The sequence below is a fragment of the Podarcis filfolensis genome (assembly GCF_964270895.1).
Source record: "Podarcis filfolensis genome assembly, chromosome: 12".
Taxonomy (NCBI): Eukaryota; Metazoa; Chordata; class Lepidosauria; order Squamata; family Lacertidae; genus Podarcis; species Podarcis filfolensis.
The window spans coordinates 52,449,833-52,463,604 of NC_139614.1; the positions used below are offsets into that span (position 1 = coordinate 52,449,833).

Consider the following 13,772-nt stretch of genomic DNA (forward strand, 5'->3'; position numbering starts at 1 on the left):
AGAAAGTAGAAGTCCATTCTATCTCCATCTTCTGCATGCTTAGTTGCAGCCTTGCAAAATCCACCCAGTGGTGGACATTCTTTGCTACTTTCCACGTCTCACCTTCCACTTTCAGGGTTGCTTTGCTCTCTACTCCTTCCGCTTCTGCTGAGATTGCAGCGGAGTCTTTCAGAGTCAAGTCAGTGATGGTGAGGCTATGGTTTGAGTCCTCCTGGGATATGACGTATTTTTTACTGGCTTCGATTTTGGTTCCATTCCGACTCCACGTGACAGCAGCGTCGCTGGGGGAGACAACGCATTTGAAAACTGCCTCTTTGCCTTCTTCAGCTACTATGTTGTGGAGGCCTTTGACAAACTTCACCAGCCTAGGAACTGGGAGAGGAGATGGTGATTAATTGTCATAATAATGCAGCGCATTCAGCTATGCATATATAATAAAGGCACATTGGACGTCCCCTTATCCTGGGGTCAGTGCACTGGTCCATCTAGCTAGGCACTGTGCATCCTGAACAGCAGCAGGACTTCAGGGTTTCAGACTCATGACTTTCCTAATCCTGCCTACAGAAGGAATGAACCTGGGATCTTCTGCATGCACAGCAATCACCCTACCACTGAGCTACAGCCCTTCATCATTGAACATTCACCTCTTCTCCCCATCTGTTCCCCTAAATAGGCATCCCTTATTAATGTTATCTTGGCCAACTTGAGGTAGAAAACATGTGTTTGCTCAGCTGGCATGTAGCTCTGGACCACGCCTTCCCATGCTTGAACATACACATGGTCCTCATGCAGGACCATAACATGCCTCTTGCACCATTGCCTACTAGGCTTCTTCTTCACCATTGAAATGCCATGCTCCTTTGTAGGTGATCTGTGCAGATCTAGAACCCTGTGAGAGACACAGCTTTGCTTTCAGAACATCCCCCAAGCCAGGGATAGCCAACATAATGCCCTCCATATGGTTTAGGACTACAACCCCCATCAACCTCAGCTAGCATAGCAAATAACCAGGGCTGATGGGAGTTGTAGTTCAAAACTTCTAGAGGCCACCACATTGGGTAGCCCTACGCTAAGCAGACCCCCGTCCCTGACAATGGACTTTTGGGTGCCCATCTCTGGATCAGCTACTGACAGCACCTTGGAATGTATGTTCCTGCCACAAAGACCTGAACCCAGAGCCATACATTTCCGAGCACAATTCAAAGTGTTGGTGCTGACCTTTAAAGCCCTAAACAGCCTCGGTCCAGTATACCTGAAGGATATCGTTCAGCCCGGACACTGAGATCCAGCGCCGAGGGCCTTCTGGCGGTTCCCTCGCTGCGAGAAGCCAAGTTACAGGGAACCAGGAAGAGGGCCTTCTCGGTAGTGGCACCCGCCCTGTAGAACGCCCTCCCACCAGATGTCAAAGAGAAGAACAACTACCAGACTTTTAGAAGACATCTGAAGGCAGCTTAGGGAAGCTTTTAATGTTTAATAGGTTATTGTATTTTAATATTCTGTTGGAAGCCATCCAGAGTGGCTGGGGAAACCCAGACAGATGGGTGGGGTATAAATAAATTATTATTATTATTATTATTATTATCATTATTATTATTATTATTATTATTATACCTGTGGGGCTGACATGAATGCTGCACTTGTCATCCTTGGTTTCACAGCAATAATCCCCCTTGTCTTCTGCCCGGAGACCAGTTATGACCAGCATACGCTTTTCGCCTGTCTCGCGCATCTGGTAGCGCTTGCTTGCTTTGAGCTCCACTCCATCCTTGCGCCAGACAACCTTTCCCCCAGCTTGGCTTAGTTCACAACTCAGAGTCAGGGCCCCTCCGATCTCAGCTTTAACGGGTTCCAGCTTCTTTGCAAACTTCACTGGGACTTCTGCAGTTAAATTGAGTGGAACAGAATGTACATCAGCACACATACATGTATGAGAAAATGGGTGCGAAGTTTGGGTCAAGGAATAACCAGGAAACAATGGAACTGGATTTGGAACAACTTCCACTCTGATATAATTTCAGCAGGCCTAAAGGATAACAATTTTAAAACCTAATGTCAATGGTATTTAACACCTTGTAAGCAGAGACATCACCTTGCCAACAAAGGTCCGTATAGTTAAAGCTATGGTTTTCCCAGTAGTGATGTATGGAAGTGAGAGCTGGACCATAAAGAAGGCTGATGCTTTTGAATTATGGTGCTGGAGGAGACTCTTGAGAGTCCCATGGACTGCAAGAAGATCAAACCTCTCCATTCTTAAGGAAATCAGCCCTGAGTGCTCACTGGAAGGACAGATCCTGAAGCTGAGGCTCCAATACTTTGGCCACCTCATGAGAAGAGAAGACTCCCTGGAAAAGACCCTGGTGTTGAGAAAGATGGAGGGCACAAGGAGAAGGGAACGACAGAGGACGAGATGGTTGGACAGTGTTCTCAAAGCTACCAGCATGAGTTTGACCAAACTGCAGGAGGCAGTGGAAGACAGGAATGCCTGGCGTGCTCTGGTCCATGGGGTCACAAAGAGTTGGACACGACTAAACGACTAAACAACAACAACACAAATTGAATTTAACATATCAGTTAGGAACAACTCCTTCAGTTTTGGCATCTTCCCTTGCGTGCTATTCTTAACAAGCAGTTCTCAAAGTATCAGGTTCCGCAGCTCAGCAAGTCCACACTAAGCAATAGGAGGGGTAGGGTACCAAGTCTGTGAACTATTTAAGAAAGATATAGGAAGTGGGGGGGGTTTAAAGAGCAAAGCTCTAATTTTTAAAGGGAGTCTTCAGAAGATTTCTGAGTTGATTTCTAAGATGCATAAACTAATTCTGGAATGGGAAACTGAGGATGAAATGGTGAAAGCAGCCATGATTCATTGGGCAAAAGATGTGGGTTTTGGGTTGGGGTAGACTCAGAGCTGATGAAGCGGCTGGGCCAAAGCCAAAAGGTCACTCAGTTGCGGATATGCCTGGAAGCGAAAGGAAAGTCCAATGCTGTAAACAAAAACACAGTGTTCTCGAAGCTACCAGCATGAGTTTGACCAAACTGCGGGAGGCAGTGGAAGACAGGAATGCCTGGCGTGCTCTGGTCCATGGGGTCACGAAGAGTCAGACATGACTAAACGACTAAAGAACAACAACAAGCCTGGCTTTCATTGCCGTCAAGTTTAAATTGAGCTGGGCTTGCAAAGTGCAGAACATTTAAATAGGTTGAGTTCGGCTTGTAAGGCACACCATTTGGGGCCTGGGAGGGCAAAATATTTTCTGGCTAATACTGAGATGTGTTCCTCACCTTGGACCTGCACTTGGAACTGCTGCTTATCACTCTTGGTCTCACACGTGTACACACCAGTATCTTTGACATCGGCCACCTTCACAGTCAGGGTCCTAGAGGCCCCGTCTTTTTTCATCTCATACTTCTTGCTGGCTTTGATCTCAATTCCGTCTTTGAGCCATTTGACTTCGGCATCTTCAGGCACCACTGAAATTGACAGGTTGATGCTCTTTTCCTCCTGAACAACGATCGGCTTCTCTTGCGGAACTTTCTTTTCGAATTTTGCCTCAGGCTCTGCAATTAGTAAATGCCATACATAAGAACTTCCAGGTTCACCAAAACTCTAAAGCATGGGTAGGCAAACTATGGCCCAGGGGCCGGATCTGGCCCAATCGCCTTCTAAATCCAGCCTGCGGATGGTCCGGGAATCAGCATGTTTTTACATGAGTAGAATGTGTCCTTTTATTTAAAATGTATCTCTGGGTTATTTGTGGGGGGTAGGAATTTGTTCATTTCCCCCCTTCAAAATATAGTCTGGCCCCCCCCCACAAGGTCTGAGGGCAGTGAACCGGCCCCCTGCTGAAAAAGTTTGCTGACCCCTGCTCTAGAGAACCTCAAATGAAATTTAAATTAGGTAGGTTCACCTTATCAGGGACGCGGGTGGCGCTGTGGGTAAAAGCCTCAGCGCCTAGGGCTTGCCGATCGAAAGGTCGGCGGTTCGAATCCCCGCGGCGGGGTGAGCTCCCGTTGCTCGGTCCCAGCGCCTGCCAACCTAGCAGTTCGAAAGCACCCCCGGGTGCAAGTAGATAAATAGGGACCGCTTACCAGCGGGAAGGTAAACGGCATTTCCGTGTGCTGCGCTGGCTCGCCAGATGCAGCTTCGTCACGCTGGCCACGTGACCCGGAAGTGTCTGCGGACAGCGCTGGCCCCCGGCCTCTTAAGTGAGATGGGCGCACAACCCTAGAGTGTGTCAAGACTGGCCCGTACGGGCAGGGGTACCTTTACCTTTACCTTTAGGTTCACCTTTAGAGATGAACTGAGTCAAATTTCTCCCCCATTCCAACAAACATATCACTTTAGGATTGCATCCTGTTGTTGGTTTTTTTCCTCCTGCAGAGGGAAAGGGAGCTTACCTGCTGCTTCAACTTTGAAAATCAGTTTCTGGCCAGAAGCTTCACATGTGTAGCTCCCTGCATCATTCTTCTCCACCTGCTCCAATACCAGCTTCCGGGAGGTGCCATCAGAGACCACCTTGATTTTTTTGCTAGTACTGAGGGGCTTCCCATCTTTGTACCACTTCACCTGGGTATCGGAAGTGGCCACCTCACAGACCAAAGCAGCACTCTCCTTCAGGACAGCCTTGACCTCCTTCTGCACCTTCTCCTTTTTGACAAATATATCTGCAACCTCTGTGACAAAGAGGAAAAGTAACTGAGCATCTGTCGGTGAGGAATGAGCGTCAACAGGGGCTGCCAGATTGTTGCTGTTTGGGGTGGGATTCAATCACATACCAACAAATTCAGGGAGTGCAGTTAAAGATTGAACTTTTTGTGCTAAGAGAAAGGACCACATTTCTCGCCAGGACCACATAACATCGGTCCTGAGAGATCTGCATTGGCTCCCAGTATGTTTCCAAGCACAATTCAAAGTGTTGGTGTTGACCTTTAACGCCCTAAACGGCCTCGGTCCAGTATACCTAAAGGAGTGTCTCCACCCCCATCGTTCTGCCCGGACACTGAGATCCAGCGCCGAGGGCCTTCTGGCGGTTCCCTCATTGTGAGAAGTGAGGTTACAGGGAACCAGACAGAGGGCCTTCTCGGTAGTGGCACCCACCCTGTGGAACACCCTCCCTTCAGATGTGAAGGAAATAAGCAGCTATCCTATCTTTAAAAGACATCTGAAGGCAGCCCTCTTTAGGGAAGTTTTTAATATTTAATGCTGTATTGTTTTTAACACTCGATTGGGAGCCGCCCAGAGTGGCTGGGGAAACTCAGCCAGATGGGCGGGGTATAAATAAATTATTATTATTATTATTATTATTATTATTATTATTATTATTATTAGGAAATGAGCTGGAAAGTGTGGGATTAACACGTGCTTTGATGCAACGCCATCTAACCTCCACACAGACAAATCAGAATGAATGCTCATTCAAAAGCCAGTATCATCTAACCTCCCTGAAAACAAATCAGGATGAATGCTCAATAAACATGTTGTCTAGAGGCGCCCAACATTACCACTTCAAACCACTCTGTGAGCTCCGAGAGGCCATTGAACATGGCTGTTTTCAGTTAGACAGGTAATATAGGTTGTGCAGGCCTGTAGCAGAAATTACAGTGTCGCCTTCCCGCAAAGAATTCTGGGAATTGTAGTTTGAGATTGTTATGTACTGAGTTGAATAGGATCCAAACTGCAGCTGTCTGATTGGTCCTAGAACAATAGGATCCAAAAGGCAGCAGTCTGATTGGTCCTAGAACAATAGGATCCAAAAGGCAGCAGTCTGATTGGTCCTAGAACAATAGGATTCAGAATGCAGCAGTCTGATTGGTCCTAGAACAATGCAGCAGTATGATTGGTTGGCAGGAACCACCCAATCATGCTCCAGATAGAAGTGAATCCACAACCTGATTGGCTTACAGTAGAATTCCGGAATTAGCCAATCATGTGCAGCCCATTGTGTAAATAATGTATATAAAGCAAATACTTTGAGGGGACATTCATTCCTCCTCACCACTATGAGCTGAATAAAGAGCATGAAATCACTTTGCGACTCTGAGCATATTTCAGAGATGACATTAAAAGTTCATTTGCCAGTCCCTTCATGAAACCTCCAATACTGATGTTATTTCTGGTTTATTTTTGGTCCCTCTTTCGTTGCAGTAGACTGCAAGAGTGCCCCTACAGAAGGCATCAATGCAATAACACTGATGAACCATCACAGACAAACTGGTAAGTTGACATTAATTACTATGACCATCGCCAACCTAGCAGTTCGAAAGCACGTCAAAGTGCAAGTAGATAAATAGGCACCGCTCTGGCGGGAATGTGAACGGCGTTTCCGTGCGCTGCTCTGGTTCGCCAGAAGCGGCTTAGTCATGCTGGCCACATGATTCAAGCTGTACACTGGCTCCCTCGGCCACTAAAGCGAGATGAGCGTCGCAACCCCAGAGTGGGTCACGACTGGACCTAATGGTCAGGGGTCCCTTTACCTTTACTATGACTGTCATTTGTTTTAACTATTTTTAATATCAAATTTTAAATTGCTGTAACCTGCCCTGAGATCTAATGTTGAAGAGCAGCTAATAAACTGAAATAATAATACCGAATGATATAGTATGTGGATGGTTCAGTAGTTATCTACCACTAATGTTCTATTAGTGCATTAATGACATGTTGTAGAATACACCCTCAATACACCACCAGCCTGTAGGGGTCCTGGTCTTGGGAAGACCATCTCTCATTCTCACCTGGAACATTAAGTTTGAAGGCCAGTTTCTGGTTTCCGGCCTCACAGGTGTACTCGCCAGCATCCTCTTTGTCCACCTGCTGCACAATCAGCTTCCGGGTTTTGCCTTCCGCTTCTACCTTGAATTTCTTGCTGGAGGTGATCTGCTTCCCCTCCTTGAACCACTTCACTTCTGTCTTGGCCTGGGCCACCTCACAGGTGATGGAGGCGTTCTCTGAAACAACAGCCTTGATCTCCTTCTGGACCTTCTCCTTGTTGACGAATGCATCCTCAACTTCTGCAACTGTGGCAAGGTGGAGGGTGGGAGAAAATAAGCAAAGATCAATAACTCTAAGCTCCGTTTTATAGCTTAGGAATTCTTTCCTATACAGTGGTACCTCGGGGTTACATACGCTTCAGGTTACAAACTCCGCTAACCCAGAAATAGTGCTTCAGGTTAAGAACTTTGTTTCAGGATAAGAACAGAAATCGGGCTCTGGCGGCATGACAGCAGCAGGAGGCCCCTTTAGTTAAAGTGGTGTTTCAGGTTAAGAACAGTTTCAGGTTAAGAACGGACCTCCAGAATGAATTCAGTACTTAATCCGAGGTACCACTGTATAGGAATTCTTTAATTTTGTATGGGAACTCAGTAGAACACTAACAGCAGGGATATCACACAGAAGACCCACCTGCCGTTTCAGCCACTCTGTGCCTGCAGCAATATTCACACCCTCCCAAAATAATTTGTAAGTCACCTTTGGACAAGGAAGTGGTGCCCAAGCAAGACAGAGAGGATGAGTATCAAGAACTACCACTTCATGCCCAACGTGAGCTTCTCTCCTATTCCATTTCAGTTAGCAGAATTTGGAGTGCAAGGTGTGCATTTTTTCAACATAGGCAGCCAAGGTGAGAAGTGAACGTCATGGGTGGGGGGTGGCCTTTGGTCAGTGGAAAATAAAATAATGGATGATAATTGCCTTTGGTCAGCAGGATAAAGGTAAAGGGACCCCTGACCATTAGGTCTGGTTGTGACCGACTCTGGGGTTGCGGCGCTCATCTCGCTTTATTGGCCGAGGGAGCCGGCGTACAGCTTCCGGGTCATGTGGCCAGCATGACTAAGCCGCTTCTGGCGAACCAGAGCAGCGCACGGAAACGCCATTTACCTTCCCGCTGGAGCGGTACCTATTCATCTACTTGCACTTTGACGTGCTTTCAAACTGCTAGGTTGGCAGGAGCAGGGACCGAGCAATGGGAGCTCACCCCGTCGCGGGGATTCGAACCGCCAACCTTCTGATCGGCAAGTCCTAGGCTCTGTGGTTTAAAACCCACAGCGCCATCCATGTCCCAGCCAGCAGGATAGGCAGCGCCAAATATAAAGTAATAGGGCATAAAGAGAAGCGTGCAAACCTTTTGCATCTGTTGCAATGACTTTGAAGGTGAGTTTTTGGCCAGCGGCCTCACAGGTGTATTCGCCAGCATCCTTCTTCTCCACCTGTTGCACAATCAGCCTCCGGGTCTTGCCTTCAGCTTCTACCTTGACTTTTTTGCTGGAGGTGATCTGCTTCCCGTCTTTGAACCACTTCACTTCTGCGTTGGCCTGGGCCACCTCGCAGCTGATGGAGGCAGTCTCCGAAACAGCTGCCTTGATCTCTTTCTGGACCTTCTCCTTGTTGACGAACACATCCTCAGCTTTTGCATCTGGGAGGGAGGGGAAGAGAGCAAGAAACATACAGTAACTCCACCTCCCCTTTCAAGGCTCTCCAAGGCTTTCCACTAACATCTGGCTCATAGATGAGTCAGAAAGAGAAAAACACATGACAAAAGCTCCATGAAGCAGGGTCTTCCTAGATTGGCTTCCTACTAACAAACAGAACAAAATCAGCAGAGGAGCCAAATAATTCTAGTTTTTTCTCCATCCTCTTCCCTTCTGACTTCCATAAGGGGAGCACTTGGAGTGAGAATGAAGATGACAAGCTGTGTCACCTCTTAGAAAGGTCGTGAGTGAGGAAGCAGGCTGGCTGGGTTGGTTGGTGGGTCTACCATCCCATTTGCCCTAATTAGACCATCCTCCACTGCAAAAGAGGCATGATATTGCCAAAGGGGGGAATCCACCTTTGGAGGATAGATAGTGGCACTTGAGAAAGGGTGTCATGGAACTTTGAAGTGTCAGGCATAGCTCTAATGGCTTTAGCCCAAACGTAGCAGAGTTTTCCTGCACAGCGAAGAAGCTAGTTGAGGTGGAAATGACTACTCAGCTAGACTCAGAATAACTATTTACAGGATTTATTAAAAGGAAAAATAAAACCAGCAGAGTTTCTGCATACAAAACAAAGCAAAATAAATCCTTTCTTTCTCTCTCTCTCTTAACCATACACAGCACTCCTACTCCTAACACACCTAACCCAAACTGTGCTAGCATTCCTAGATAACAGAGTTGAGTGCTGGTCGTTAACCAATCAGAGTAAGTAGTTTCTAGGTCAAGCAGACCTTGGCTTTCTGCCAAGAGTAAATTGACACTGCCTTGTGTTAATTGTGTGAAGCCAGAATCTGTAAGTTTTCGTGAGAATCAATTAACAGAAACTGAACAGCTTAGATAATACAGAGCTAAGAGTTTTAGAGGATCAGGTTTGGAGCTGGCCAATGGAGCAGAGGCGGATTTAGGGCAGAGCGTACAGTTCTGCCACACTGGGTGCCAAGCTTAGTGCACGAGGATCTCACTACAGACAGCAACCCAAGAAAGATTGGAGTTCAACAGTTTGCTGAATGCTAATATGCCTGAGGATACACAGGTGAAGGATGAGAAGGGAAAGAGGAGACTGAACCTTCTGAACCCACGCGGCGGGAACAAGTCTCGCTGTACCTGCTGCAATGACTTTGAAGGTGAGTTTTTGGCCAGCGGCCTCACAGGTGTATTGGCCAGCATCCTTCTTCTCCACCTGTTGCACAATCAGCTTCCGGGTCTTGCCTTCAGCTTCAACCTTGAATTTCTTGCTGGAGGTGATCTGCTTCCCGTCTTTGAACCACTTCACTTCTGTCTTGGCCTGGTCCACCTCGCAGGTGATGGAGGCGTTCTCCGAAACAACAGCCTTGATCTCTTTCTGGACCTTCTCCTTGTTGACAAACACATCCTCAGCTTTTGCATCTGGAGGTAGGGTAGAAAAAGAAGGCAAGCAAAGATTTAGAACTCTACTTCCCTTCCGAAGGCACTTTATTACTTCTGGTCAACATCTGGCTCACAGAAGAGTGAGTACCACGGAACCCTACAGCAAATGCTCCATATCCTGGCCCCATGCTGTATAGGGCTTTGTACACCAGAAGCAGCACCTTGAACTCAGTCCAGTAGCTAATTAGTAGACAAGGAAATTATTTCAGCAGCGGCAAAATATAATGTGAATATTCTGCCCCAGAGAGCAGTTGAACCACTGAATTTTGTACTACCTGAAGGTTCCTGGGCAGCCTCAGGGTCAGCCCCACATAGAGCACGTTGCAGTAATCCAATGTGTAGGTTAAAGGTAAAGGGTAAAGGGACCCCTGACCATTAGGTTCAGTTGTGGCCGACTCTGGGGTTGCGGCGCTCATCTCGCTTTATTGGCCGAGGGAGCCAGCGTTTGTCCGCAGAAAGCTTCCGGGTCATGTGGCCAGCATGACTAAGCCGCTTCTGGCGAACCAGAGCAGCGCATGGAAACACCATTTACCTTCCCGCTGGAGCGGTACCTATTTATCTACTTGCACTTTGACGTGCTTTCAAACTGCTAGGTTGGCAGGAGCAGGGACCGAGCAATGGGAGCTCACCCCGTCGTGGGGATTCGAACCGCCGACCTTCTGATTGGCAAGTCCTAGGCTCTGTGGTTTAACCCACAGCGCCACCCGCGTCCCAATGTGCATGAATTACAATTCTCAGGCTTCCTGATCCAGAAATAGCTGTATTTTTCCACCAGCTGAATCTTGTAATATGTAGGGATTGTAGCTCATCTGCAACCAGATGGTTCATGTGAGAATTGGGAGTTATGTTTCACGGCTATGTAATGAATTTTGTGCCTTTCCCCCCCAAGACCTATGCTTAGAAGCAATTCACTGACTGCAATTCCCTGCCCTCTGACATCAGGCAGGTGTCTTTGCTGTACCATTTTCAGTGCATGCTTAAAACATTTTATTATAGGCAAGACTATCTGGACATGTAGATGCTGATGCATTTTAATCTCTTTTACGGTTCATTTTAGTTATTTTTCAATGTTTTTAATCCTTTTAAATTTTATATTTTTAAGATTTATTGTAAACTGCTAAGACATCTTACTACTATGTAGAAGTATATAAATATTCTTAGTTAAGTAAACAAATAAATGCCAACTGATCGATTTGAGTCACTTCAGATGCATGCAGGGTAAGTTACAAAACTTTCCTTTAACACTATTTTAAATCATCAGTTAAGCTGAGGGCTAACGTATACACAGCAGGCATAAAATACAGACCCCCTGTTGCCACTTTCAGCCCCAAATATGGTAGGGTATAATATATTATATTGAAATACCTGTTGCAGTGACTTTGAAGGCTAGTTTCTGGTTTCCGGACTCACAGGTGTATTCGCCAGCATCCTTCTTCTCCACCTGGTGCACAATTAGCCTCCGGGTCTTGCCTTCAGCTTCTACCTTGAATTTCTTGCTGGAGGTGATCTGCTTCCCCTCCTTGAACCACTTCACTTCTGTCTTGGCTTGGGCCACCTCACAGGTGATGGAGACGTTCTCCGAAACAACAGCCTTGATCTCTTTCTGGACCTTCTCCTTGTTGACAAACACATCCTCAATTTCTGCAGCTGAAGGAGAGAAAAGAGGACAAGCAAAGATAGGTAACATCAAACTCCTTTTTTATGGCACTTTAAGGTCTTCCAGTAACATCTGTTCAGGGTAATAGATGCACATATCATTTAATCCATGAGGATGGATCTTCCAGCGTCAAACTCTTGAAGCTTAATCCACAACATTCATATTACAGCACAGGCTGCTGCAGCAAGCAGTAGGGCAGCCAGCTTTCTGTGTTCATAGAGAACAAATCCCCATTTTTATTACATCTATATACTGCCCTTCATCATAAGACCTCAGGCTGGTTCTTGAGGCCTGGGTTGCTGCCAGAAGGAATAATAGATCTTGCATGGCGGCTGCTTTGAAGGCTCTAAATAGTGGGGCTATCAAATCTAAGGCATTTGGGATTTTTCAAGCCCTCAGCCTAGAACATGAAAATTATTATTATTATTATTATTATTATTATTATTATTATTATTATTATTATTATTATTATACCACCTTCAGAGCAAATAAGTGATGCCCAAATAAGTGATGGGGTGAAACTGCCAATTCCTCAATACCAGCTGTTCCATGTATGTTTGCTCTTGGAACCGAAAGCAGGTCAGTGGTGTCCCACTCCAATTGGGACAGCAGCAGCAGGGGCCAATTCTCTCTCTCTCTCTCTCTCTCTCTCTCTCTCTCTCTCTCTCTCTCTCTCTCTCTCTCTCTCTCTCACACACACACACACACACACACACACACACACCAATGCTCACTTTTTTAAAAAAAGAAAGTGCAGATGTGAAAACTCTGGGACAGATGTTGTGGCTATTTGCCCTTTAGTGGCACAAGTATCTAGGACTTTGGGACATGCAATCTTTGAGCACTGGCCGCTGAGGAGAAAGGAATTGTGTGGAGGGGTTTGATAGCCTTTGGTCAAAGGAAAATGCAGCCCCAAATACAAAGCAGCAGGGTATACAGGAAAACATGCGAACCTTTTGCAGGTGTCACAGTGATACGGAATGTCAGTTTCTGGTTTCCGGCCTCACAGGTGTATTCGCCAGCATCCTCCTTCTCCACCTGTTGCACAATCAGCCTCCGGGTTTTGCCTTCAGCTTCTACCTTGAATTTCTTGCTGGAGGTGATCTGCTTTCCATTCTTGAACCACTTCACTTCTGTCTTGGCCTGGGCCACCTCACAGGTGATGGAAGCGTCCTCTGAAACAGCAGCCCTGATCTCCTTCTGGACCTTCTCTTTGTTGATAAACACATCCTCAACTTCTGCAACTGAGGGTGAGGAAAGCACAAGCAAAGATCAGTAACTCTAAGCTTACGTTTTATGGCACTTGAAGGTTCCCCATTAACATTAGAAATCCATCACTCACAGAACAATCCATCTGTGTTAAAGAGGAAATCAGCCTGTTCAGGTTGCCTGCCTAAAGTGCAAGGAATACTCACATTTTGTACAGGAGTGAAGCAAAACACTAACAGCGAAACTGTGAAATGTAAGGTCCATCTCCTTTTTCAGCTCATTTGTTGATTAAAAGATGGCGTGCTGTAGTATTCACACCTTGCAAAAATTATGCATGATACATCTTTGGAACAAATAAGTCATACCCAGGTAAGGCAGAGGGGCTGAATACCAAGAATTACTCTCCTATTCCTTAACACTGAGGGGTAGCTCGGTTGGTAGAACATGAGACTGTTCATCTCAGGGCCATGGGTACAAAACCCACATTGGGTGAAAGATTCTTGCATTGCTGGAGGTTGAACTAAATCATTCTTGTGGTCCCTTCCAACTCTAATTCTATGATTTCATTAAATAGAACATGGAGTGTAGGGTGTGATTTTTTTTCATCAGCAACAGCAAAGGGGAAAGGACAAAGTTATGGATGGGAATGTAATATAGTGGGGTATCAAGGGGAACTTGCAAACCTTTTGCAGCTGTCGCAGTGACTTTGAAGGTGAGCTTTTGACCAGCGGCCTCACAAGTGTATTCACCAGCGTCCTCTTTCTCCACCTGTTGCACAATCAGCCTCCGGGTTTTGCCTTCAGCTTCTACCTTGAATTTCTTGCTGGAGGTGATCTGCTTCCCCTCCTTGAACCACTTCACTTCTGTCTTGGCCTGGGCCACCTCACAGGTGATGGAGGTGTTCTCTGAAACAACAGCCTTGATCTCCTTCTGGACCTTCTCCTTGTTGACGAATGCATCCTCAACTTCTGCAACTGTGGCAAGGTGGAGGATGGGAGAAAATAGGATAAGCAAAGATCAATAACACTAAGCTCCA

General features: G+C 46.4%; 1 protein-coding gene across 50 annotated transcripts in view; it reads right to left on the minus strand.

Annotated features, from left to right (window-relative positions):
- OBSCN (obscurin, cytoskeletal calmodulin and titin-interacting RhoGEF) overlaps window positions 1-13,772 on the minus strand; it is a 267,376-nt gene that overhangs the window by 208,819 nt on the left and 44,785 nt on the right. For 42 of the 50 annotated variants that reach the window (XM_083578979.1, XM_083578989.1, XM_083579023.1 and 39 more), the window contains 10 exons: window positions 13,420-13,710; window positions 12,481-12,771; window positions 11,236-11,517; window positions 9,568-9,849; window positions 8,115-8,405; window positions 6,730-7,011; window positions 4,396-4,671; window positions 3,280-3,555; window positions 1,612-1,878; window positions 103-372 (listed from right to left, as the gene is read on the minus strand). In XM_083578979.1, coding sequence (XP_083435105.1) covers window positions 103-372; window positions 1,612-1,878; window positions 3,280-3,555; window positions 4,396-4,671; window positions 6,730-7,011; window positions 8,115-8,405; window positions 9,568-9,849; window positions 11,236-11,517; window positions 12,481-12,771; window positions 13,420-13,710 — 2,808 coding nt within the window. The remainder of the gene's footprint in view (window positions 1-102; window positions 373-1,611; window positions 1,879-3,279; window positions 3,556-4,395; window positions 4,672-6,729; window positions 7,012-8,114; window positions 8,406-9,567; window positions 9,850-11,235; window positions 11,518-12,480; window positions 12,772-13,419; window positions 13,711-13,772) is intronic. The other 8 variants (XM_083578984.1, XM_083579027.1, XM_083579001.1 and 5 more) reach the window with 6 other exon arrangements.